Raw genomic sequence first — 27500 nt, forward strand, 5'->3', positions numbered from 1 at the left:
CCGCGTTGTCTCCAAACCAAACGCTAGCTTAGTACGCCCAGTGCTGGTATCACCAACACACTGAAAACAGCGCCCGAGGTGAGAACACCACCCGGGGTAAGAACACCACCCGAGGTAAGAACATCACCCGAGGTGAGAGCACCACCCGAGGCGAGAACACCACCCAAGGTGAGAGCACCACCCCAGATGAGAACACCACCCGAGGTGGGAGCACCACCCGAGGTGAGAACACCACCCGGGGTGAGAACACCCCCCGAGGTAAGAACACCACCCGGGGTGAGAACACCCCCCGAGGTAAGAACACCACCCGAGGTAAGAACATCACCCGAGGTGAGAGCACCACCCGAGGCGAGAACACCACCCAAGGTGAGAGCACCACCCGAGATGAGAACACCACCCGAGGTGAGAGCACCACCCGAGGTGAGAACACCACCCGAGGTGAGAGCGCCACCCCGGGTGAGAACACCACTCGGGATGAGAACACCACCCGAGGTGAGAACACCACCCGAGATGAGAACACTACCCGGGGAACAGGCGCCACGGCCGTCCGCTGGTCCAGGCCACCTACCTATGTCGGTGGCGCCGTGTCCCGCAGACTCTTCGGCGTGTCCACTCAGCCTGCTGAGCGCCTCTAGGTAGGCCTTGGAGGCGGCTGACGCTCCTGGAACGAAGACGAGGCACGACGTTAGAACACAGAAGGCGCGCGAACACTTCACACGACAGATCCCCCCAGCATTCCCACGCCCATAAGTGCCCGCATGAGGGGCGTACTGAGTCTGTCGGGCGCGCTGAGTGGCGCCGCGAGTAGAGGCACCGTTCCGAGAGATGGAACGGTGATCAGGCAGGTGGACTCGACTAGGCTGAGGAAGGGAAGGAGGGCGGAGCAGCACGGCGGACACTCCTCCGGTGAAGACAGACTGACAGGCGGCCAGAACAGAGACGGACATGCTGTTTGACTCCATGCAGGTGGACTGCCAGTCTGCTGTCTCAGGGCACCGCGGCGCACGCCGTCGGGCATCCTCTTATGGAGCACCAGCGACCGCGGAGATCATATTAGCGCCCAGAGGCTAGGGCTCTCCCGGGGTTCGAACCTGGGCTCTCGCGCGGGATGCCAAGGTGCACTCGGTCACTACGCCCCTGTAAGCCCGTGAGCCAGCCAAACGTACTCGATCTTTGGGCACTGGGCAGCATCATATACCCCTTGGTCTGCTCAGTCGGTGATGCACACCGCGCGGTCTCACCGGCCTGGGAAGCCCGCCAGACCACCAGACCACCCCTCCAACGCCTTCCGGAGCGTGGCAGCCAGACAGAGTCAGGCTGACAGGCTGACAACCCGGCGAGCCCATCCAGGACGGCACAGTCAGGCCCGGCAGCCTGTGAACGGCCCGCCCCAGCCCGCCGGCGGCCGGCGAGTCCGTACAACCGTCGACGGCGACGGGCGGCGCGGCGCCGACGCGTCGGCGGCCGCCTCGCCAGGCCGAAGCCCCGCGACCGTCGGCGGGCCGCCGGCGGGGCTTCGGCCCGGCACCCGACCTCGCGCTCAGCGGTGCCCGCTGTCCCGACGGCGCCGCCCGCCGCCGACCCCCCCCCCCCCCCTCCCCCCGCAAGCCCCGCGACGACCGTGGCGCCGCCTGTCGGCAGGATGTGGCGGCTGGCGCTGCGTATCCGACGGCGCTGCTTCTGTCTCGCCGAACAGGCGGTAACGCGCTGCCGTGTTCGTTACGGGACGGGACAGTCATCTCACGCTCCGAGATACTCAGATTTCAGGCTTGAAGGCTACGTGGGCGACTTGCAAACTGACCTGCTATTTGGGTGGTGAAAAAACAAACAAAGGATACACAGCACATTTTTCCGAGTTTTTCATTTCCATTTTCAGGGTCTCGATTTTTAGGTTCCCATCATAGTGCTTGCTCATTTGAAATATCGCGGATTTTCGATTAACCTAGTTTCCCCTCATCCATTTCACCTGGGTTCTTCCTCCACTTGATCGCTGCTTTTCATTGCTGGCCCCCGCATATGGGAACAGGACTGTATATTCGAACGCACAAAACACAAGGCTCATTATGCTCATTTAGCTTTGAACTTAAAATTCCTACAACCGCCATTGCTTGGAGCCACTTCCATTACGCAAGACAAACGTGGGATGAAACCACCACGCGGCGCCACACAGCGACGCATCTTAACTCGTGCCGCCCAGCCTGCGGCGACCAAAAGGTCAGGCAGGTCATGCGCCGCCGGGGGCAGTCAGCTGGCGCGGCTGACCGCAGTTTCCTGCGGCGCGCCGGTTTCGTCACGGCGGCGCGGCGCGGGCCGCGCGCCGCTGCTCCCGTGACCTCCGCTGACGCCGTGGAGGCGCCTCGTGAAGCAGAGCAGCACTCTTCAGCGGCGGAGAGGTCGGCGGAGCGGTGCCTGCGGTCGTCACCGGGTCAACCCTGCGAGAGAGGGGAGGGGGAGGCGCTCCGACCAGCCGCACGCGGGCTCTGCTGTTGCCGTGCTTCGGTGCGTTTTGGCGGCAGAGTCGAAGCGTGCTGAAACCGGCCCGATCAGGCCATCGAGTATGGCCAGTCGCTGCGAATGCGTTCGGAGGCCCATGAGGCTGGGTTGAAGGTAAGGCACGCATTGAAGTGTTCCTATATGGATGATGCAAGATTTTATTACGCCTCCATTGCATTTTACGTGCACAATACGTGCACATTGCATTCATGCATCAACACTTGCACGCATATAACTGATGTCAACTGCCGGTTAATAATTTCAGAAGCGTTCTCCGTCGGGGACGGATTCTCCACGCGACTCTGAGGACCGGAATTGCCTGCTTTCGTAACTCATTCATGGTCGTGGCCGTATGGATGACCCGACTAAGTCTTAATTTAGCTGGCGCGCCTCGCATGCTGGAAGCACTAAGCCCGGCCATTCCAGAGCCAGAGGCTCCAAATGAACAGCCGCCAGCGAGCTTTTCAATTAGGCGCCGGCGACCCGAAAACAGATGGTGCCCAGCCGCGGGCGCAGAGAACAATGCCACGCATCGGACAGTGGACACACCCACCGCCGCACGGCCGCTGACCCGCAGGTCAAGCCGCTGACGCAACGTGACCGCCGGTGGTCCGTGACCCGGCCTGACCTGGCGTGACCTCTCGTGCGACGGCGCCGGTGCCGTGCGCCGTCGCCTCGCTCGGTACGCTGGCGGCTGGGGTGTGACGCCGCCGCCGGCACGGCACGCTGCGCGACGAGGCCCGACCGAGTGCCGTTGTCCCGCGACACGCGACCGCCGGCAGCCAGGAGACGGGAGCCGGGAGACGGGAGACGGGAGACGGGAGCCGGGAGACGGGAGACGGGAGACGGGAGACGGGAGACGGAAGCCGGGAGACGGGAGACGGGAGACGGGAGACGGGAGACGGGAGACGGGAGCCAGAGACGGGAGACGCGAGTCAAGAGACGGGAGCCGAGACGATAGCCGGGAGACGGGAGTCAGGAGACGGGAGTCGGAGTCGGGAGTCTGGAGTCGGGAGGCGGCAGACGGGAGACGGTAGCTGGAAGGCGGAAGCCGGGAGGCGGGAATCGGGAGCTGCGAGATGGGAGTCAGCAGCCGGTAGCCGGGTGCCGGGCGGATTGGAAAACGCAAACAGTCAGGGGCCGGGTCAGGTCAGCTGACCGAGCGGCAAAGCTACAAACAGCACGGGAGGCGGGGCGAGGTCACTACACATCCCGGATTGTTCGATGAGGTGGTGCCGCTGCTGAAGATCAAGGCCGCTGGCTGTCAAATGGCGGGGCGGGGAAGAGGCCGTCACGCTTGCTGGTTTACTTCGCGCTTACTTTACTACCCTAATACAGCCACGCATCCGCGTGTGTATAGTTGAAGCCTCCGCATCCGTACCTTGGTCGTACGTGCAGTGAAATCTGCCCAGCATCGTCTCACACCTGCCGTCACGTCACGCTACGTCACGTCAAGTCGCGGCTCGCTCCGTCCCGCGCAGTCGTGAGAAGACCGGCACCTGCCGGCGCCCCTGCTCCCATCCCCCTCATCACCCCTCCCCCGGCTCGGCTTTCAGGTCTCCAAGCTAAGTGTCAAAGAGCGTCGGAGGCGCTCCAGGCCCGCTCGATGTTTTGCCACTTCCCCGCGAAAGCTTCCAATCGGCAGAGCCGGCGGCGAGTTGGGATTTGCAGCGGAAGCTTTCGATATATTTGCAGTCGATTAAGCCCCGCGGCACACAGAGGAGCGTGTTTTCTCTGCGTGCCCAGAAATCCACACCACTGCAAGTGCCAGAGAGCTCCGTGGCAAACTGGTTGGGTTGGAGGCGTGAGCTGACATGCAAGTATCTGGTTACTTGAAGTTTCAGGAGCAATTCTAACATTGCTTCTGGACTTATCCAGTCACGCTCAATAATGGCCTGTTTGCTATCGACCACCTGGTCATCCGACGTCTACGCACGACCGTCGAAGTAGTTGCATCGTGTTACAATAATCTAATCTTGGTAACGGCGTCAAAACACACCACGCGCAAGAATCATGTCGGTGGTGTGCAGTTTGATAGATGCTTGACTGCCCCGTTAACCACACATGTCCCGAAGACCACCGCAGCCATAGCCATGAGCTCGCAATGCTTCACGGACCCCGATCACTGCCTGGAGCTGACACAACGTCGAGATCGATGGAGTGGAGCTGATGCTGCCGACAATCAGCTGACCCCGCCCCCTTCCCCTCCCCCGCCGCCCGGCTGCAGCGGGGAGGCATGTCTGAGCGGAGGATTACATTACGCCCGGCAATCACGGGCGCCGGGAAATTGCGTGGAGACGCCCGCGAGCAAGCACCTCCTCATGTGCAGACGCCCGCGAGCGAGCACCTCTTCGTGTGGAGACGCCCGCGAGCGAGCACCTCCTCATGTGGAGACGCCCGCGAGCGAGCCCTCCTCATGTAGAGACGCCCGCGAGCGAGCCCTCCTCATGTAGAGACGCCCGCGAGCGAGCCCTCCTCATGTAGAGACGCCCGCGAGCGAGCACCTCCTCATGTAGAGACGCCCGCGAGCGAGCACCTCTTCATGTGGAGACGCCTGCGAGCGAGCACCTCATGTAGAGACGCCCGCGAGCGAGCCCTCCTCATGTAGAGACGCCCGCGTGCGATGACCTCATGTGGAGACGCCCGCGAGCGAGCACCCCCTCATGTGAAGACGCCACGAGCGAGCACCTCCTCATGTGGAGACGCCCGCAAGCGAGCACCTCCTCATGTGGAGACGCCCGCGAGTGAGCCCTCCTCATGTGGAGACGTCCGCGAGCGAGCACCTCCTCATGTGGAGACGCCCGCGAGTGAGCCCTCCTCATGTGCAGACGCCCGCGAGCGAGCACCTCCTCATGTGGAGAAGCCCGCGAGCGAGCACCTCCTCATGTGGAGACGCCCGCGAGCGAGCACCTCCTCAAGTGGAGACGCCGCGAGCGAGCACCTCCTCATGTGGAGACGCCCGCGAGCGAGCACCTCCTCAAGTGGAGACGCCGCGAGCGAGCACCTCCTCAAGTGGAGACGCCCGCGAGCGAGCACCTCCTCAGCGGCGCAGGCGGCGCAGCTCCGACCGCCGCCCGGAGAGGGGGGGGGGGGGGGCGGGGGGGGGCAGCTCATCGACTGCAGCTACTAACTCTTCTGGACCGTGAGCATGCCCGTTCGCTCTGTGGACGGCTGTGTCGGTGTGGCGCACCAGTGAAAGACCGGGAGACAAGACCGTGGCGAAATGACCGTAGACAATGGGCGGGACTTCCTGGCCGGGATAAGACCCAACGCCCAACGAGAACAAAGAACAGTGTGCGTTTTTATGGCATTTCAATTTCATTCATTTTTTATCTGTTTCATTTCAACTCGTTTTTTTCATGATTCAGTTTCAGAAAAATACATTGGCTAAATGTAGAGGTTCCCCGCTACATTAACACACAACCCAACTGAATCTACAATCTACCACCAGTCACAGTGGATTCTGAGTTACCTTCATTAAACTGCACAGGCGACCGACTGTTGCCTAAAATGTTCCTTCTTACTCCACCATGGCACTACGCGCACCACAAAACCCAACATCAACAGGATCCGCGACAGCTATAGTGAAGCGTCAATTTTGTCACCGATTTACGCCAATATAGGGGCCGTAAATACCGGTTTCCGTTTTCCCCAAACCCCAATCCTTTCCGGTCGTTAGCTGCAATGCCGCTCTTCCGACGATGTAACCGGCCCGCGCTCTTGACGCTAGCAAAGGCCAATGGCCGGGTCCATCGGCCGTTCCAGGTGACTGCGCGCTGGACCGGGGCTGCAGGGGTGCTCCAGCCAGCCACAGCCAGCCAGCCACCCTAGACATACCGGACGAAGCTGCCGGGTTCCGTCGCTGGGGCCGCCGCCTGCTAGCCCCGCCACCAGAGCCAGCAGCCAGGCCATCGCTGAAGCCGTCACCTGTTAGCCCCGCCACCAGAGCCAGCAGCCAGGCCATCACTGAGGCCGTCACCTGTTAGCCCCGCCACCAGAGCCAGCAGCCAGGCCATCGCTGAAGCCGTCACCTGTTAGCCCCGCCGCCAGAGCCAGCTCCCAGACCATCCGCTGAAGCCGTCACCTGTTAGCCCCGCCGCCAGAGCCAGCAGCCAGACCATCGCTGAAGCCGTCACCTGTTAGCCCCGCCGCCAGAGCCAGCTCCCAGACCGTCCGCTGAGGCCGTCACCTGCTAACCCCGCCGCCAGAGCCAGCTCCCAGACCGTCCGCTGAGCCCGTCACCTGCTAACCCCGCCGCCAGAGCCAGCAGCCAGACCATCGCTGAGGCCGTTACTCGCTAACCCCGCCGCCAGAGCCAGCTCCAGACCGTCCGCTGAGCCCGTCACCTGCTAACCCCGCCGCCAGAGCCAGCTCCCAGACCGTCCGCTGAGGCCGTCACCTGCTAACCCCGCCGCCAGAACCAGCTCCCAGACCGTCCGCTGAGGCCGTCACCTGCTAACCCCGCCGCCAGAGCCAGCTCCCAGACCGTCCGCTGAGGCCGTCACCTGCTAACCCCCGCCGCCAGAGCCAGCTCCCAGACCGTCCGCTGAGCCCGTCACCTGTTAGCCCCGCCGCCAGGGCCAGCAGCCAGACCGTCCGCTGAGCCCGTCACCTGTTAGCCCCCCGCCAGAGCCAGCCCAGACCGTCCGCTGAGCCCGTCACCTGTTAGCCCCCGCCAGAGCCAGCAGCCAGACCGTCCGCTGAGCCCGTCACCTGCTAACCCCCCGCCAGAGCCAGCTCCCAGACCGTCCGCTGAGGCCACCTGCTAACCCCGCCGCCAGAGCCAGCAGCCAGACCGTCCGCTGAGCCCGTCACCTGCTAACCCCGCCGCCAGAGCCAGCTCCCAGACCGTCCGCTGAGGCCGTCACCTGCTAACCCCGCCGCCAGAGCCAGCAGCCAGACCATCGCTGAGGCCGTCACCTGCTAATCCCGCCGCCAGAGCCAGCTCCCAGACCGTCCGCTGAGGCCGTCACCTGCTAACCCCGCCGCCAGAGCCAGCAGCCAGACCGTCCGCTGAGCCCGTCACCTGTTAGCCCCGCCGCCAGAGCCAGCATCCAGACCATCGCTAAGGCCGCAAAGCCCACGGTGCCTGCGCAGCAATTGTCGGTTATCAATTCCGGCAGCGGCGGCTGACGACCGGTGACGGGCCTGAGCCGTGACTCCAGGAAGCGTGCGCCACCGCCTCCGCCTCCTCCTCCGATGACCCCCCCCCCCCTTCCTGCCCTGGGACGGACAATCGTGGCCTGTTCGGTCCCAGCGGCGTCTATTTTCGGAGGTCCGGCCTCCGGCGTCGCCTCGGCGTCGATTGTCCGTGTGCAAACCTCTGTGAACCGCTCGTCGAGGGCGCCGTCCGGTCATTTCAGCCAGGCCGGCTGGCGGCCCGCCGTCACGGTCCGCGCCCCGGCAGGCGTCCCGACTTGGAGACCGGGACCCGTCCCTTACGGCTCCGTAGGAGAGCAGCTGGAGCAGGACGTTTCCAGAGGAGGGGAGCTCGAGCCCTAACGGTTCCAGAGGAGGGGAGCTCGAGTAGGATCCGTCCCTCATGGCTCCAGAGGAGCAGGAGCAGGGTACCGCCGAGAGATCACGAAAACAAACCCGGCGTCTCAGCACCATCTCAGCACCATCTCAGCACCATCTCAGCACCAAGTCGTGTCAAGCACACAGAAAATAGCCCAGCCCAGCCAGAGCCGTCCTGCCGTCGCCCTGCTGCGCTCACAGCCGGCCGCTAGTCCGCCCAGTCATGCCTGTTCCAGTTGGCCGTCTTGGGCGTATTGACACTTCCTCCAACGCACCGCCTTGCGTGACATCTACATCCCCCACTCCCAGCGACCGGACCATTCAAGCGTCTCGTAATGGATCACAGCTCGTGACACGCGTCGTTAATCACCGATGCGTAGCCACGCGTCACCATTAGTAACCAAATCACATCGGCAGATCGCTTTGGAGATCGTCATGACTAGCCGTTCGTTCTCTGCCGCTGGCCGGGCCGACGCCCGGCTGGCGACATCGTCGCTCTTCCCGGTCAGATTTCGCCCCTTCTTCCTCATTGGGAGCGTGATTAAGCGACTCCTTTGGCGCCTTTTTTGCTCGGCGCTTGTCGCCGATGTTGCCAGCTCCGTTCCAGGCGAGCTCAGGGGCGGGCTGAGGCGGCGGTTTTGTTTGGGCGTAGTTCCACAGACCCCAGCGAGTTGGCAACAATGTTGGCTCCACTAATTTCGTAAGATTCTCATCGAACTTGAATCCTTAAGCAATGCATAGAAAGGAATTTGCTTCCCGGGGAAGCTAGGCGCACCCTCATCTACTCTCCTAGCCGTTTCTATATCCCTGATTCTGGGGAGGGATATGCCACAAGGCGTTCTTCCCAGTTCTTTCTCCTTTCGGCACGCTCGACACGGGGCAGCCCCCATGCGCTGCAGCCTTGCGCCGGGGGGACTCCCCCTCCCCCTCTGGGCCGGTGTCTGTGCCCGCCTCTGCCGCCGCCGAGCCGGAGTAAGACAAACTGTTCATCCCGCGCCCGGCCAGGCCGCGCTAGCCGGATTGGCTGCCTATTGTCCGGCGCGCCGGCCGGCGGGTAAGTGGGAGCGGGTGATCTTGTTAGGGCGGCAGGCCGCTGCCCCCGGGGCATCGGCGCCGCTCGGCCCGCCGGAGGGGTGTCCGAGGACCAGGGCCGCGCCGTCGGCCGCCGCCGACAGCACCGACACGTCTGCCGGGCCCCGCGGGACGAGGGCGCTGACTTCCCAAGATGGCAGAGGCTGAATCTCAGCAGTGAGGGCACAGGAAGACCTTGCTAAGCTGGCTTCCAGCCGTGGATTCCGTCACAAGGGAGGGGGAGTGGACAGGGCCCTCGAGCTTTCTCGGGATTTAGCATTGCGCCCGCGGCGCTGCGCGTAGTGGCCGGGCCACTGTTTCCCGACGATGTATTACAAAGCTGTGGATGCGTATACGTATTGGTCGTGTCCTTATAAAGACACGGCCTATATTACGTCGTGGTATCTGGCTATTGGCAAGAATCCCAACATAAGTCAGTTTTCCTCCCCTTTTCCTCTATCTTGTGTCACCGAGATTTGAATCCGAGCCAGGTCTTGGCTTCCCCGTAAACCAACGCCGCGATCCACTACCCGACGCCTTTTTCCACGCTCACAACTAAGCATGTCAGTAATGGCGGAAGACGGCTGGAACGTTCCGCACGGGCCAGTTTCGCCGCCGTGTTAACATCGCCGGCATGGCAGCACTGCCGTCGGGCGTCACGGAGAGGCGGTCGCGGCGCAACACGGTCGAAACGCGGCGCGCACGAAGCGCTAATACCATCGTTCATACGTTGCTTTTCTTGCTGTAGCACAGGTCGCCGGTATAAAATTTCACCTTTGGTTCGCGGTGAGCTTCAGCTATCTTGGCGGTTCGGTGAAAATAGCTCGAAGGGACAGTTCACCGTGTTGCAACATTTCATCACGGATAAAACCACCAAACCTTCTTAACTATTACAGGCTATCAATGGCCGTTAAGTGGCGCAGCCAAAAATAGATCTCCGTTACACCGGTCCTGTCATATCCGATAACTACAAGTGCTATTTGGCACCAGAACGCCTCGCTGTGCGCCCTCATGTTCATCACTTACCACCAGCCACAACCGCGATTTCGATGTTGTCACCGATGTACCCGCCAGGCCTCCGATGCTTTAGCCGGAAGAGGCGGTCATCACGGACCACACCGCAGGCAAGCACAGACGTCGACGGACCACAGCCAACACGTGCCGGCCTAACGGCAGCCCGGCTGGCCACAGGGACGCTCACCGCCCCCCCCCCCCCCCCCGCCCCTCTCCACTAGTTAACCTTCTCTCAGGTGTCCTGATAAGTCGCGGTTAGAGGTGCGGGGAGGTGCTCTCTGGAGCGGCCGTGCCTTACACGTCCGCATCCAAGATACACCCGGGATGCTCAACCGAACACCATAGGCGAAGTCGAGGGCGTGGCGGTGTCTCCCGGCGCCCGCTGTCGGGACAGGACCGGTGAGAGACAGCTCGCGGCGCGCTGGGCAAGAGAGCCCGGCGCTAGCCAGGCTTCTGCTGCTCGGGGGAGTGCGCCATTTCCACCCGATCACCCGTCCACCGGGACACTGTGACACCATGACGCCTGACACGCCGACACGGCCGGCGCACAGCCGATGACGCGGCTCGAGGGAGGCGGCTGGCCCGCTGGCTGGCTGAGGACGGTAGGCCGCCGTCGCTGGGCCGACCGGCACGAGCAGCCCCGGGCGCCAACACACTGACGCCGCGGTCTGGCTACACTCGCTTCCGGTGGATCAGACAGAAGTCGGACTGTGGAGGCCGTCCTTAGACCGTCCTAAGGCCGTCCTTAGACCTGTGCTCAGGAGGGACAAGAACAGCCGATATCACATCAACTCCCAAACCGTACGCCACATTCCGCTTAACAGGCATCTACACATCTAAACTCAACTCATGGAGAAACTGCGGCTGCAGTTCGTGAGGCATGTGCTGCCGTGCTGAACGACTGGACCCGCGTCTGGCTGCAACATCGGCCGCCGCGCTGGTGGCTACTGAAGCGTCACGGAGCGCCCCCCCCCCCCCCCCACCCCCCCACACACCTAATGTTCCGCCTCCCTGCAGGCGCTGACAGCGCCGGTCACGGCTCCATGGAGCCTGGCACGCGCCCCGGTCCTTGTCAGGGCTGCACACGGCCCCAGTAACACCTGTACATGGCCACAGTAACACCTGCACATGGTCCCAGTAACACATGTACATGTACATGGCCACAGCAACACCTGTACACGGTCCCAGCAAAACATGTACACGGCCACAGCAACACCTGTACACGGTCCCAGCAAAACATGTACACGGCCACAGCAACACCTGTACACGGCCCCAGTAACATCTGTACACGGCTGCAGTGACGCCCATACACGGCCCCAACAACACCTGTACACGACCCCAGTTACACCTGTACACGGCCCCAGTAACACCTGTACACGGCCCCAGCAACACCTGTACACAGCCCCAGTAGCACCTGCACACGGCCCCAAATGACATCTGCACACGACCCCATCGACACCTGTACACGGCTCCTGGAAGATTTACACACGACACTGGACAGACATGTACACGACCCAAGTCAGAACTTGTGCGGGCATCGTCAAGCCCATATAAAGCCCATCGTCGAGCCCGCGGCCGTGAGCCAAACCTTACCATTTCAGCTGAAATTCATGTCCCAGCCCACGCGCTAAATATCCATTCCTGAAAGCCACGCGCAGGTGCTTTCATAAGCCCGCTCAATGCCCACATCGCCACAAAGCGAGCGGCCATTAAAACATTTCCCGCCCGAAGCTGCGCTAATAACATCTTCTTCAGCGCACCTCCCGCGGCAAATTAACCTTCCCACTCGGCTCTCTTCACTTAGCAGCGAAAGTTTATTCATGTTTCTCCGCCGCCGAACAAACGCCGGCGGCCATCACCATAATTAGCAGCCTCGACCGCCGCCGGTCCGAGGGCCACTGACCTGACCTGACCTGACCTAACCCGTGCCACGAAGGCAACTCCAGCTGGACTTTCGCCCTTTGCCAACGACCTCCCCTCCCTTGCGGGTCGTCTGGAGGTTAAGCAGGATGTGAAGCCGGAAGAGCGGCAGCCAATTTCGGGCCGACGTTGACGAAATCGACGCACCGGCAGGGTTTCGTCTAGCCTGGCCCCTTCACTAGCCTAGCCTGGCCCCTTGTGCAGGCAGAGCGACGGGGGAGGGGGGGGGGGGGCTCGTGACGGACCAAGAGACAGGGGGATTGACAGGACTTAGCCCGGTGTAGTCCCGCGCTTACTGGAGATCCAGGCAGGAGTGGGCCAGATCACGCCAATGTAGACCTTCTGCCCCAGGCGAGGTAAGACAGCGGCCGGTTTATGAGATCGAGCAATAATGCAATAGTGACGAAACAGGCGTGAAGGATCGGAACAAAACACGCGATGTAACGCAACAAATTCGTAGCCTTGAGAGGGTTCACATGGACCTGTGCCTGCTTCTCGGATAATCGCTCTGGCACAAGGACGCCCTGAGCCTGTATGAGCACACGCTCGCAGACTCGGTTACAACGAAGCTGGACAGGGCCAGCCACGACCAAATGATGATCCGGAGCATTCTCTCTGAGCGTGCCAATCGGGTTTCACACCCTCCCCCTTGAAGCGCTTTCGTCTGGAGGCGTCCGAAACAGGCCTCGGCCAGTGAAGCCTGACCGAAGCGACGTCCGACTTTTCCACGGCGAGCAGCAGCCCGGGACCCGACCGAATCGATCAGCGGCTGCACAGACTGCGCCAGGACGCGTGCCCACGCTCTCGGGGCGCAACGCCGGTCGGGAGGCGCCGACAAAAAGTGAAACCGCATCTCTCGCGCCGTCTTTACCCACGCCTTCCGGTGCGCTCGGCACGGCCTGAGAACGGCCGTGCCGGAGTGGCGGCGCGAATGAAAAGGAAAGTGGCCGCGGCCGGAAGGAGTCGCCGCGGTCGGGTCGGGTCACCGGCCGGCCTCATCCCGGCGCCGGCGCCGCTTTCAGCGCGCCGACGCAATCTCAGCACTCACACACGTGCCCACGCCATCGCTCGCCCCACGCCATCGCCCGCCCCCACACCATCGCACGTCCGGCGCCATCGCCCGCCGCGCACCACCGGACGATCGCGCCGTGCCGCGCCGTGGCATTCCGTTTCTCTGCGGCTGCGAGCGGGACGATTTCGCCGGCTGCAGCGTCGGGCCCCCGGGAAATGACGCCTGACGAGCGGCCGAGCTCCTCAGCTCGTCTGCACGCCATCTCCCGCCGGTCCCGCTGGTCACCCCCACGAATCGCCGAGGCGAGCGCCGAGTCGGCGCGGTCGGCACGCCCCGCGAATCGGCCGAGCTGACCCGGGACAGGCAGGCTGGCGGTGCGGAGCGCCCGCCCAGGTCCGGCCGCGAGCCGTCGAGCGGTGCCAATCCCGACGCATCAGGCGGTGTTCTCCGCGCCTGCACTCAATCCCGGGCCGTGGTGTGACGACACGCTCCGTCGTGCCTGCCTGTGGGATAGGGTGACGTCATGACGTCACTGACGTCATGTGATCCGAGTACCTGCTGTTGTGTCTGTCGGCAGGCGCACGTGCGGAGTTTACGAGGAGCCTCCCACCTCGAGGGTTCTCCACAGAGGCCTCCATGCGGGCCCCAAGGACTAACAGGTTAAGCCCCATGTCATGGTCATGCGTTGGACGTCTCCTGACGTTGCATTTATCAGCGCCCTAGTGAGCAATGTGAACACCAGTGAGCCCTGGCGCTCCTATGTCATGTTTGTCCCCCCCCCCGCCCAGGACCTCGCGGCCACTGTAGGGCTGAGGGGCGGCGGGGGGGGGGGGGGGGGTAGGGCGTGCCCGTTACAGGCTCCTCCGTGTGTTGGAAAGACGGCGATATGATGCGGAAGACGGGATCGCCGCTCTGCTCTGGAGGAGACAGCCGGTCCGGCCGGAGCGTCGGCCCAGTGCCCGGCCAGCCACCCCAACAACCTTCTCGCAGAAATAACCGTGATCTCCGCTGCCGTCTTGCTGTCACAACGGACACCAGTGACATTCGGACGCCGTTCCGCACGAACGGCAGCACCAGTCGTCTGTTCTCACAAAATTGCTGTGCTCTCGGAGCGGAGAACATTCCCCAATCAGAGCACTGTCAACAGGCCAAAGAGCATGGATGGATGGCTCTTTGCGGATTTCCCTAGGGATCGGTCGGCTATATGCATGGACAAGTTCGCATGATGCCGTGCAGGCTGATTCTGGATGATTACCGTATCGCTAAGCGACGATAAGAAAGCGGTCTGGCGAACATCGGAACTCCCGTAGGATACCCTATTTGTTAGAACGCTGCTCCGTGCCGGGTGTCAAAGCATGTATTGTGCAAAACATATTAATGAGACGCACATTATCGAGCTGTATGAAAAAAAAACACAATTTAAACTTTGAGGCCAGCAGGGCTCAACATTTCAGCCGGGTCCTGGCACTAACCTACTCATGAATATAAAGGACACCATCTCAATAGCACGGGCTATGCACAACGTAAAGTGTCCAAGATATCGCCCGTTCCCTGCGCCGGTAATGGATGCTCACATTTTAGCTATGAATGTCAAGTGCCACGAAACTCGACGGGCTGTCGACGCGTGCGCGCTGAGAACTGTCGTTCTGTCATCATCTGACGCCAATCAGTCATCCCACCAGACATTCCGCAAAGCTCATTCCTCGTCTTCAACGCGCCGCAAAACGCTGCATCAGCACGGCACCGGTACCGACAGCGAAACCATGGGAGAGAACGCATCGTCACAAAGACCTGGACCAGGTCCAAGGCCCCGCCCATCTCACGGATGACGCTGATGAGCGGCAGACATTGTCTGACTCATTCACCAGAATTATAAAAAGCCGGCCACGGCGCGGATTCTTTAGCGACGCGTCTTGCTTTAATGAGGACCTTGGGACCGGTTCGGTGACCAGTTTTTGTCAATTCACGGCACAGGTCACTTAAGCCTAAGCGAGACCACACACACACATACACGTACACGTACGTACGCACGCACGCACGCACGCACGCACGCACGCACGCACACACACACACACACACACACACACACACACACACACACACACACACACACACACACACACACACACACACACACACACACACACACACACACACACACACACACACACACACACAGTGCCTCAAGGCACGTCGGCGTTAATTGCACGAGAAAAGTGTATACTGTTGAATGCGAAGGTATCCAACCACTGCACACATTCTCGACCACTCGGTGCCGCCGTCCCCACGGCCGCCGCCGGCCGCTCACGCAGCGTGGCACCTGTCTTACGGTGCAGCCTCAGCCCAGCTAACAGACACCCCGCTGCTCCCCGAGGCGTCCCCGTCCGCCGCCGCCGGAGAAAACTGCAGACCACACGGCCCCGCCACCGTGACCCATGCAATATAAACAAGCCCCGACCGCGCAAACAACTTTCCAAGCCGACAGGAGCCACGCGGACACGATTGCGGGCTCGGCCGGAGAAACGGAAAATTATCATATCCACCAGCGCATTATGTCGGCTTTTTGTGCCGATTCGGCTGATGAACATTGAGGAGACACGCTCAGTGGCAGCACCGGCGGATGCGCATGAATACCATCGCTGCTTCCAAATCTGAAATGTCTGAAAGAGGAGACCAATTTGCATAGCAAACAAGGCATGATGTGCGATAGATCACGGCAAGAACTCCGAGGAAAAGTGCTTCTGATTAAACTCGATACCTAAAATCTGGAATGTTGGTCAGCTCTTCTATCACCTTACCCATTGAACTGAACGTACGACTGATGCCGTCAAGCCACCAACACAGCATCACGCCACCCGAGCTCGAGCATGAATCCGAACCCGAACCCAAACCCGAACCCGAGTCCGAGCCCTAACCCGAGCCCGAGCCCGAACCCGAGCCCAAACCCGAGCTTGAGCACGGGTCAGAACCAAACCCGAGCTCACGCCCAAGCCCAGGCCAAGTCCAAGCCCAAGCCCAAGCCCAAGCCCAAGCCCAAGCCCAAGCCCAAGCCCAAGCCCAAGCCCAAGCCCAAGCCCAAGCCCAAGCCCAAGCCCAAGCCCAAGCCCAAGCCCGACCCGAGCCCGAGCCCGAGCCCGAGCCCGAGCCCGAGCCCGAGCCCGAGCCCGAGCCAGAGCCAGAGCCAGAGCCAGAGCCAGAGCTCGAGCTCGAGTACGTGCCCCGACCAGCTGGCCTAGGCACATGTCAGCCTGGCCTCCACAACCCAGGCCATCCCCTCACCATCCTGATCGTCATCAAAAGGACGCCTAGGCACATGTCAGCCTGGCCTCCACAACCCAGGCCATCCCCTCACCATCCTGGTCGTCATCAAAAGGACGTCCCACCGTCACACAGCTGGACGGTGCGGCAGCTGGACCGACTTTCCCGGGGCGGCCAGCAGCCGAGCGGCGGCGCTCGGGTCAGGTGATGTCCCGATATCGCGTGACCTCTGGTCTCCGCGAGCCGGCGGCCACCACACCGCATCCCTCGGGCCCCCGGCTGTGGGTCGGACGGCTGTCTCCTCCCAGGGGAGCCAGGCGAGCCGTTCCTGTCTGTCTCCCCGTCCGGCCCTATGTCACGCGACGGTCTCTCTCTCTCTCTCTCTCTCTCTCTCTCTCTCTCTCTCTCTCTCTCTCTCTCTCTCTCTCTCTCTCTCTCTCTCTCTCTCTCTCTCTCTCTCGCTCTCTCTCTCTCTCTCATCTCTCCCTCCAATCTCTCTCCCTCTCTCTCTCTCTCTCTCTCTCTCTCTCTCTCTCTCTCTCTCTCTCTTCTCTGCTATTTTCTCTTTCTCTTTCTCTTCTCTTCTCTCTCACTCTCTGCTCACTCCTTCTTTCACTCACCCTCACTCACTCCCTCACTCACCCTCACTCCCACTCACCGCCTCTCACTCACTCACTCACTCATCTCCCCACTCACTCGCCCACTGCTCACTCACTCACTCACTCAACTCGCCTCACTCACTCGCTCACTCACTCACTCACTCACTCACTCACTCACTCACTCACTCACTCACTCACTCACTCACTCACTCACTCACTCACTCACTCACTCACTCACTCACCCCCTCTCTCTCTTGCGTCCGAAGCGACCACTCCTCCAGTCCAGTTACACGAATGCAGATCTCATTAAGAGTGCTGCCTTAATTCAGTGAGAAATCCCGCCCGATTCGGTGGAGATGAATGGAGCCCCAGATGCCAACGAAGATGTAACACTCGGGATTGTACGCAATTAATATGTAGAGTGGCACGCAAATTGCCTGCCACACATTCGGAGACAAGGAACGGGATAAGGTGATCAGAATCTCAACACGCGGAGAATGCCGAGTTTGCTTTGGATTACGGGCTGCAGTAGGCAAAATAACGAAACGGAGGAACCCGACCGGCGGGACAGGAAGTTGAACAGAGAAGACAAACTACTTTTGTCTGGAACATTGATTGCCGCACCAACCCAGCCATTTTAGCGAGAGCAGTTCATTATCGACATCATGGGATCTATGCCCTAACGCATGCGAAGTTCTTCGCATTTGGTCAACCAAGTCGTCCTTGACCTTGCTTGAAGCCGCGCCAGCACATTGCACGGGTACGTGCCAGTGAGTCGTTTCCGACGGCCTGACGTGTTACGAAGCGCGGCTGGCAATCTGTCCGGGCACGCGTCAGGACAAGCGAGACAGTGGCGGAGGTTGCCGCTGCCAAGTGCGCTGCTCAACACGGAGTACCGCGTCCTGCCCTGAGAACGACGAAAGCCCCGCTGCCAAGTGCGCTGCTCAACACGGAGTACCGCGTCCTACCCTGAGAACGACGAAAACCCCGACGCCAAGTGCGCTGCTCAACACGGAGTACCGCGTTCTGCCTTGAGAACGACAAACACTCAGAGGTAAAGGCAGTGCTCAACACCGGGCACCGCGTCCTGCCCTGAGAACGACGAAAACCCCGGCGCCAAAATGGGGCAAAAGACACACGAACGGCGCCAAACTACAGGTCACCGAATATGCAGTTTATCCCAACCTCGCGAAGGATTTGAGTCGACGCCGCTTCTTCCCCTATACAACTATTTACTGACGTTAACGGATAGACAGACTCGATTGCCATCAAATTCCAAGTCACGTCGACTGCTCATTAGCCGGCTAAATATGTTACGAAAACTTCGGTTACATTCGTCAAAACTGGCACGTGGCTTAACTGGTTTAGGTTTGACGAGCGGGCGAAAGTGGCGCCCATACATAGCTATCCCGCCACCAGGAGAGGGGAACCCTCTGACGCTATTTTGCATGCTACAGTCGAGAAGAAATGGGCCACCGCCTGGTGTCAAAGTGAGCGGTGCAGGCGATCCCGGGAGGCACTGTGAGCTTCTGGAGAGCATCAAGCCGGCCACCAGCCGATGATGCCGGTCATCTGGCCGGCGCGGCTCCTTCAGCCTGCTGTGTGCCGCGCTGCCCCCGGGCCAGCTCAAGCGAGTCTGACCCGACCCGACACGACCCGATCTGACCCGACCTGACCCAGCTTGAGCCGGCCTGACCTGGCCCGAACCGACCTGCCTGATCTTACCTGATCCGACCCGATTCAACCCGACCCGACCGGACCCAACCTGACCTGACCCAATCTGGTTCAAGCCGACCAACTTTATCTCACCTGGTCCGACCTGACCTGACCCACCAGGGCCCGACAACCAACAACTGCCTTAACTAGACCCGACACACACTGGAGGTGCCGGTGTAGTAAGTCGAAACCGATGACTAACGTCACACCGAACCTGTCGGGTCTGTCCCCTGCTCTGCGCCGTTTACCTGCCGCCAGTGCCCCCCAACCCCAACCCCACCCCTCCCTCTCTCTGATCCTCCGGCGGACAGTGACGCAGTAGATCCGGCCTTGTCGTCTATCCCGTCGCAGGATCTGTTAGCTGCCTGGGAGCTCAGCCTCGGCTCAGCGAAAGAAACAGACTGGCATTAATGGGAGGCGGAGGCGGCGGCGAGCCCCGCCGGGCGGACGCTCGACCGTCACAGCATCTCTCGACCGTCGCAGCATGTCTCGACCGTCACAGCATCTCTCGACCGTCACAGCATCTCTCGACCGTCGCAGCATGTCTCGACCGTCACAGCATCTTTCGACCGTCACAGCATCTCTCGACCGCCACAGCATCTCTCGACCGTCGCAGCATGTCTCGACCGTCACAGCATCTCTCGACCGTCACAGCATCTCTCGACCGTCGCAGCATGTCTCGACCGTCACAGCATCTCTCGACCGTCACAGCATCTCTCGACCGCCACAGCATCTCTCGACCGTCGCAGCATGTCTCGACCGTCACAGCATCTCTCGACCGTCACAGCATCTCTCGACCGTCGCAGCATGTCTCGACCGTCACAGCATCTCTCGACCGTCACAGCATGTCTCGACCGTCACAGCATCTCTCGACCGTCGCAGCATGTCTCGACCGTCACAGCATCTCTCGACCGTCACAGCATCTCTCGACCGCCACAGCATCTCTCGACCGTCGCAGCATGTCTCGACCGTCACAGCATCTCTCGACCGTCACAGCATGTCTCGACCGTCACAGCATCTCTCGACCGCCACAGCATCTCTCGACCGTCGCAGCATGTCTCGACCGTCACAGCATCTCTCGACCGTCACAGCATGTCTCGACCGTCACAGCATCTCTCGACCGCCACAGCATCTCTCGACCGCCACAGCATCTCTCGACCGTCACAGCATCTCGACCGTCACAGCATGTCTCGACCGCCACAGCATCTCTCGACCGTCACAGCATGTCTCGACCGTCACAGCATCTGTCGACCGTCACAGCATGTCTCGACCGCCGCAGCATGCCTCAACCGTCACAGCATCTCTCGACCGTCACAGCATCGGCTGGAGTCGAACGACATCGGTCCTCAACCGAACCTAACACAATGCCTTTGTTTTCTTTTACTACTTTGTTTTCTACTTTGTTTTCACATGGTTGGTGCGTTTGCACTGAGCAGCGCGACTGAGGCGCAAGCGAGCCCTCGATGACAACAGAGGCGCGACTTACCTGCGATCTCCCATCTGCTCTCCGGCCGTAAGCTCAACAGCGCTGAATATTCGACATCGCAGGAAAGACTCCCCAAGCCCGCAAATGGCCCTCAGGACGACGGCGTAGAACGGTCCGGGCATACTGCAGTCCCCATCCTGTGACAACGTCGCAGGTCGACCCCCCGCGTCGACACGCCCCCAGTCCAGCCAATCCTAGCCCCGAGTCCTCGCCGTCAGTCGTGGTGCTGGGCTCGGTTCCGTAGCTCCGGGTGCTGTCCGTGCATCTGGCCAGGCCCTACACGTCCTCGCCGCGCTCAACATCCGTAGGGGTCAAGTCGCGGTCGTTCGGTAGGGTTTTGGGGCCGCCAGGTGACGCTGGGAAAGTGCGGCATCTGAGGAGCAGACAGGCGCTGCCTCGGGGGCCCGAGAATGTCGGCTGCCAGACAGAGGGCGGCCTTGAGGTTTTAACCCTGGAGACGAGCCGGACAATCCAACAACGGCCAATTAAGTCGACCCGCGTTAGTCCAGTTCTTTCACTGGTGGCAAAAACTATACACCACCCGTACACTTGACGTAACGCGCCCATGAGCACATTCCTGTCCAGGCGCATTCTGTCCAGCGGTCGATCTGCTGGATGTCCATCTCAGCCACCATAACGGAACCGCAACAGCGGGAGAAAGACTCACCCCACCCCTTCTCCCATCACGGCCCCATCATGAGCGTACACAGGCAGCGAGCAGAGGGTGTCATAACGTAGTCTCTGAGGCTGAGGGGTCGAACACATCACAGTCAAGCCCATGCAGTGAACCATTAAGTAGCCTGTACTGATGTCAAACGCGTGAAACATATCGTATGTCCCCCGCACTCAGGAGTTTTTGCTCAGCGGTGCGCCGCTGACATGCCCGTGGCACCCGTCCAACTCGACATACCGGCCACATTCCGGCCGTCAGGCGCAAACGACCGTGTCAGTCACGTGTCGAATATTCATGTCTCGACGGACGGGGGGCGGCGGCACGCAACTACCCACCGACAGACCCGCGCCGGAGGGGGAGGGGCAGCCGGTCGACCGCTGACCTCTGCCGGCCAGGTCACGGTCTGTCGGCGCCCGGTGGCCCATGACGGCGGCTGCGCGGCGGCCTGGCAGCCCTGGGAGGCGCCGCTTGCTGCAGTCGCGACAAACGCGGTCGGTCGCGTTGTCTGTTCAGTTGGGGACCCGCCAAACATTGAGAACGTCCTTCCCACGAGATGTGCATTGAGAACGTCCTTCCCACGACATGTGCATTGAGCGCGAACTGGGTGCGATGGCCGATGCCCTCGTAAAACCCCAAAACCGACTCACACCCGCAGTACCGACTCACTCAATAAATACCGACTCACACCCGCAATACCGACTCACTCAATAAATACCGACTCACACCCGCAAGCTTTCAGGAAATTATGGATGGTCAGTTATCATGATCAGTGGCACGGAATGCGAGAAGGACGGAGAGAACGTTTTTCTTGTCATGCTATATGATTAGGTACATGGCATAGTTTGACACGTCGACGTGGATTTTTTTGGAAGACAATGTAGAGAAAACCGCTTCCCTATGTTGGCCAATCCTGCCCCGAAAGAAAATTGCAAAGCGGCTCTCCACCGGTACCTGAAAGACCTCACATACCATTTGAGACTGAGGCTGTCCGAAGTCAGTTCGTATTAAGCAAGCTATGATGGTCCGGCGTAGCCAGTTCATTAGTCACCGGTATAGACTCAGTAGTACGTTCGTCGGTATAATCTGCGGAGCATCTCAAGGACATCCAGACGGCTACAAAGCCCGTCCTGTCCTCTTTCTCCATAACAGTTCTAGCCAGAATTATCGAACGTTAATGGTGTCAGCTGACAAACGCCGAAGAATATTGGATGGTATGCTTACGCGTTCACACCTCACCGAGTCGGACGCAAAAGCATGATGCTTTTACAGACAGCACCAATTCTAAACATTTCGCGCAACAAATTGTCTTAAGCGTCCTCACTGCAGACAGAACCTTTTACAGAACGCCACTCCATGAATGGCAAGTAGTTTTCCAGCGTTCGTCCTCACAATGCCCGACACGGCCTTATTCCATCCGATAGATGGGTATTCAACAGAGAGCGCCACCGGTCGGTCGGAGGCCTCGGTGAGAGACCCACCAGTGCCATCGGAGGCCGCGGACGGGGCCCGCGGGCGACACAGCGCTGTCTGGTGAGCTCCGCCCCACCTGGGCCCGTCTGGCCCAGCCCGGTCAGGTTCTGCCGTTATACCGTTATTCTCCCGCCGGGCCCGGGGCTTCACCTGAGTGAGCGCACCAGAGATAAACAATGGGGAGGGTCTGATCCGCCACTGGGCAGAGATCAGTCAGATGCCACGCGCATTCAAGTTTTACGATCACACCGACTGATCATTCAAATCAATTATAGATACAATGAAGTAATGTTACGAAGTGAATGGTACTTAAAAGAACTGGATTACATCATGTACCATTACGCACCAAACGTTACGTCAATGAATGCATTACGCAACACCCTTATTATAAATTAGTCGTAGGAATTAATCGCGACACAAATGAAGCTAACGGATCAGTTATCATAAAACTTAATAATTGCTCAGCCACATGATTTATAATCGTGTAATGTATCCCTGTGCCTTCCGTTTGCGCCTTGTGTAGGTCATCAGTTCGGAGCGGGCGCCTTGTGTAGGTCATCAGTTCGGAGCGGACGCCTTGTGTAGGTCATCAGTTCTGGGAGGACGCCTTGTGTGGGTCATCAGTTCGGAGCAGACGCCTTGTGTAGGTCATCAGTTCGGAGCGGGCGCCTTGAGTAAGTCATCAGTTCGGAGCGGGCGCCTTGTGTAGGTCATCAGTTCGGAGCGGGCGCCTTGTGTAGGTCATCAGCTCAGGGCGGCCGGCTCTCCGGAATGTCATCAGTCGCCCTCCGGCGGAGCTGCGCGTGTGAAGAGCGGCGCCGGAGAGAACGACACCGGAGCAGGGGCTCTGGTCCGCAAAGATCGGCCGTTTCCGCCGGCTGGGCTGGCCGCTGGTCTGCACGTCCAATCCCTCAGCACTGTCGTCCGGATCTGTGGCTAGCGCGCGCGGCGAAGCGCGCGTTCTGAACAGGACAGCAGAAGTCAGGGCTGCGGCTCAGAGGCGTGTGTGGACGATCTTCGGCTGGGGGAGAGGACGATCCCCCAGACATTTCAACTCGTCAAAATTCAGCTGGCCTTTACAGATTTAAACACAGAGGTCCATGCATGCACCGCCGGAAGTGGGGAGGGCACAATGTCCCCCACAGCGCCCCTTCCTGTGTGCGCCACTGAGCGAACTATGATCACCAAAGGCGGCGATGGGTGTCAGTCGTGTCGAGCGGGATTTTGGAGGCACGAGCCTGGCCTCCGGCGCGTGAGCGCACCGCTGTCCCAGGTCACGGGGTCAGGTTCGGACGGTGCAGAGTAGGCCGATCACGAGTCCGGGGCCACTGGAGGTCACGTGCGCCCCGTGCCACTCGGCGTACGGTACCGGGCAGACGGGGCAAGGGTGCGGCCAACCGCGGAGACCCTGCCATCTGCTGGCGCCGCGGCGAGGACGTCAACCCTCCCGTCCTTTGTTACACCTGACACATAACACACGTGAAAGACAATTCCGGGCCGGCCATCCCGTCACGTATTTCAACATAGGCACCCGCTCCCCAGCCTCCGCAGATGATCCGTACAGAAGCTGTGGTGACGCTGAGCTGTGATTGGTGCCCGTCAGGCGGATGCCGGCACCGCCCGCTCGGGCTGACCCTTTGACCTCGCCGCCAGCACCACCGGTGGGAGGCGCCCGCTGGCGGCGGCGTTTCTGCTTTGCATCGAGCCTCGACCGCCGTTGCAGCGCAAACACTCCGGGCATGCAGCATGCAACAGGTAGGCTGGTGTGCCACCGTGCTGTCCACTGCATCCGCATCATACATTTGGCCAGGGCCGACGGCTGTGTAGCGGTACTGGAGCAAGGCCAGGTGACTTCATTTCGCCATAGGGCTACCTCGGCTTCAGTTCAGAATGGCGTCTGACTCACCGACTCAACGAGCTGGCTCCCTGTGCAGCGCGTCAGCTGCTGGACGCGATTGCAAGTGAGAGTGCAAGGCGTGGGGAACGGCGACCCTGTGCTGTGCTTGCGGCCGAATTTTGTTCATTCGATGCTTCAAGGCAGTGTATGGCACCATGTGTCGCTGAGGCTGAGTGACTGCAAGCGACAAGGTACGATTTCTCCCAGATCCAACACACCACCCTCCCTGGCAACAAATAGTGGCAACGAATAGGCAGCTGGCAACAGGAACCCAAAATGAGGACCAGATGGCGGGTTGACTGGTGACAAACGGGAAATCTCTCCGAGGACTGCTGGTGCCCGGGTCACAACCACTCGCTCCGAGCGTTATGGGCCAGCCTCCGACGACCGAGACTGGGACGCCGCTGTCAAATAAGCCGGGTAGGCCGGATAGACCGGACCGGACCGGACCGGACCGGACCGGATCGAACCCGGTCTGCCGACCGTCTGCAGAGAACGGGGGAGGGGAGGGGGGGGGGGGGGTGCAAGACAGGGAGCAGACGCTTTGAGGCTGGCACCAGTCGGGAGGAGGGGTGGGGGTCAGCAGTGCCGTGCCCGACCCAAAACCGAACTACCTTCAGTCCGATCGCCTTCCGCCGGCCGATCCAGCTGAGCCGCTCTGACGTCTGTGCTGGGCCCAATCAATAGCCTGACTAACTCCCAGCCAGATCATGCTGGGCCAGTGTAATTCTGGGCTGATAAATAGTGCCAATTATTAATTACGAATTAAAAGTGCGATCATGCTGGGCTGTTGTGATTAATAGTGAGATAGTGCTGGCGGCGATCAATGCCCAGGCCGTCTCAGAGCCTGATCCCGCTGCTGCTGGATCTCGCTGGTTACGCCCAATCAAATAATGCATAATACCAAAAGTATAACGCTTCTCCCAACGTGAACCACGGCGAATGTGAATATATGGGACTGTGATGGGCCCGATCAATAGCCTGACCCACCAACTGATCATGTTGGGCGAATGAGATCTTGTTGGCCTGCGCTGCGCCCAACCGATGGCACTACCACTTTCTAACTCAACACACAACCTGTCCGCAGTTCCTGCTGTTCAGGACGTCACGTTGCCCCGTAAACCGGCTAGACTGCCCGTTGACCATGTCATGAAGTGCTGTCTCACGACTTCTATGCCTCTCAGCACCTGCGATTCGAAAGCCGACTTTCTGACTCAGTCTGGAGAGGGACGGTAAGATTCGTTACAGAGCGAATAGTCCGTGCACAGCGTACATGGACGGTGCTAGTGAAGAATGTGTAGAATAATGTCGCATGTCAGTATTAGAAGCTGGATGAAACAACATGTCAAGACATTTCATTTGCTCCAACCTCCACCGACCAAACCGACCCAAACCAAAGCAAAGGTCGCTGTGGTGTCAAGCATCTCTGATTTGACTCCGCTGGAAGGGTGTAAAAAAAACTTTGCTTGTGCAGCTCTCCGAGCTTTGATCGGCATCGAAAGAATACGCTTCATCGTATGCAGCATCTTTATCATGAACGTATCTGCCTCCACTAGTTAACTTCTCAGCAAAAGCATACTTAGTTCCGGCTAAGAGTGCGACGCGTTCTGGGGTTGCGCAATGATGTCCTCTATTGCTTTTGACCTTCTGCTCAGAAAATGCTATCCATAAAAGGGCACGTGCTAGGTTCTAGCCGTGCCTGATGAGGCAAGGTATGTTGACAGCAAAACCAAAAACCCGTTCGCGAAACGGCATACTGATTCAAAATGATGCAAGTAATGTGGGTATACAACGGTCGGTCCTGATTTTACACGCATCATACACCGGAAACCGACGTAGTATGTCTCAGAAGTTAACAGCAGTCCTCCAAGCGAAGCTGAGCGACCTAGGAAAAGATGGGCACGTGGGGGTCTGTGACGGGACCAGCGACACTATTGCCTGATAAACGCGACGCGACATAATATTTCACAAGAAGTCACTGGATTCCAGTGATTGCTTCAGATTTCAAGTGAGTGGGGTGGCTATCCTTGGCGATTGTCATCTGGCATGAGCCGAAGCGAGCTCAGTAATCACAAGCAGAGCTCCAGAGAAAATTAATCTTCAACAGAACGGTCCGAACGTTCTTTACCACACTGCCAGGCCGAGGAACCTACGGTTTCAGAGCCAGCAAGGTTTTTCTGAGACGGACCAGTTCTAGCCGGAGGTCTTGCACGCTAAACATACCCTAAGCTTCTGTGAATATCAACTTTATCACGGGGCTCTTATTGTGTTGACATGCCTTACTCATATATTTCACGGTACCAAAAAGAAAACAGAAACATTAGACGTAAGACACCCTACACTTCCAAGAACTTGCACTCCGTTCATGACATCTGCCGTCCTGAGTTTTACGAGGTCTTGCAGAGTACAGGGTCTTAAGGGTAAGAACCTTAGTGGTCCTGAGGGCTCAATTTTTAGAATCGTCCATTGCCTAGGAAAGCTCTCGACCCGCTGCTCTGACGGCAACTCCCCAGCACCGATCGAGCAGCCGCCGTCACCTCAGAAACACGCGACGACACGAACGTCATGTGACCGACCGTCACGTGATCAGGCCGTCACGAGAACAGCCGCCGTCACCTCAGAAACACACCACGACACGAACGTCATGTGACCGACCGTCACGTGATCACGCCGTCACGAGAGCAGCCGCCGTCACCTCAGAAACACACCACGACACGAACGTCATGTGACCGACCGTCACGTGATCAAGCCGCCACGAGACAGGTCGTTCACCGCGAGGTCACGCCACGCTGTCCAGTCGGGCCCGGAACGGATCACGTGACCGCCGCCGTGCATCACGAGGTCACGTGACATCACCCGACGCGGTCGGGTCGCTTTTCCGCGAGACGCAGCCGGTTTCCGGCGGATTGGACCGGCGGCCGTCCCGCGAAAGAGAAACGCGCCGCTGCGGCCGCCGCCACCGGCAGTCGCGACCGTCGTTTCTCCTTCGTGTTGCACCCCTGCCATGTCGTGTTGCAGCTCTGCAATGCCAGCTCATGAGCGCGCCCGGCGGCGGCGGCGGCGGGGAAAGTCTCCTGGCGCGCACCTCCGGCCGGCGGCGCGGCAGGTTCGCCGACACCGAGCGAGTTGGTATGCGGCGTCGACGGTGTGCGGCCACAGCGCATACGTCAGCCGACTGAGCTTGATGACGTCAATATGACATCGCGCAAAAAGTGCGGAACGAGCGCGCGGCGGCTGTGCGCTATGCGGGCACGCGCGGGCCAAGGTAATGACAAGGTAATGACCATACACCCGGTAAAGGTAATGACCATACACCCGGTAAAGGTAATGACCATACACCCGGTAAAGGTAATGACCATCCACCCGGTAAAGGT

The 27500-nt window shown here is 60.0% G+C and overlaps 1 protein-coding gene across 1 annotated transcript in view; it reads right to left on the bottom strand.

Moving 5' to 3' along the window:
* Nucleotides 1-568: 568 nt before the first annotated feature.
* The window catches only part of LOC119113833 (brain-specific angiogenesis inhibitor 1-associated protein 2), a gene marked incomplete at its 3' end in the record, with an annotated part of 70540 nt that continues 43608 nt past the window's right edge, over nucleotides 569-27500 (bottom strand). The window contains 1 exon segment of the mRNA XM_037238064.1: nucleotides 569-661. Coding sequence (XP_037093959.1) covers nucleotides 569-661 — 93 coding nt within the window.

Source organism: Pollicipes pollicipes, unplaced genomic scaffold (assembly GCF_011947565.3).
Source record: "Pollicipes pollicipes isolate AB1234 unplaced genomic scaffold, Ppol_2.1 Scaffold_7262;HRSCAF=8765_pilon_pilon_pilon, whole genome shotgun sequence".
NCBI lineage: Eukaryota > Metazoa > Arthropoda > Thecostraca > Pollicipedomorpha > Pollicipedidae > Pollicipes > Pollicipes pollicipes.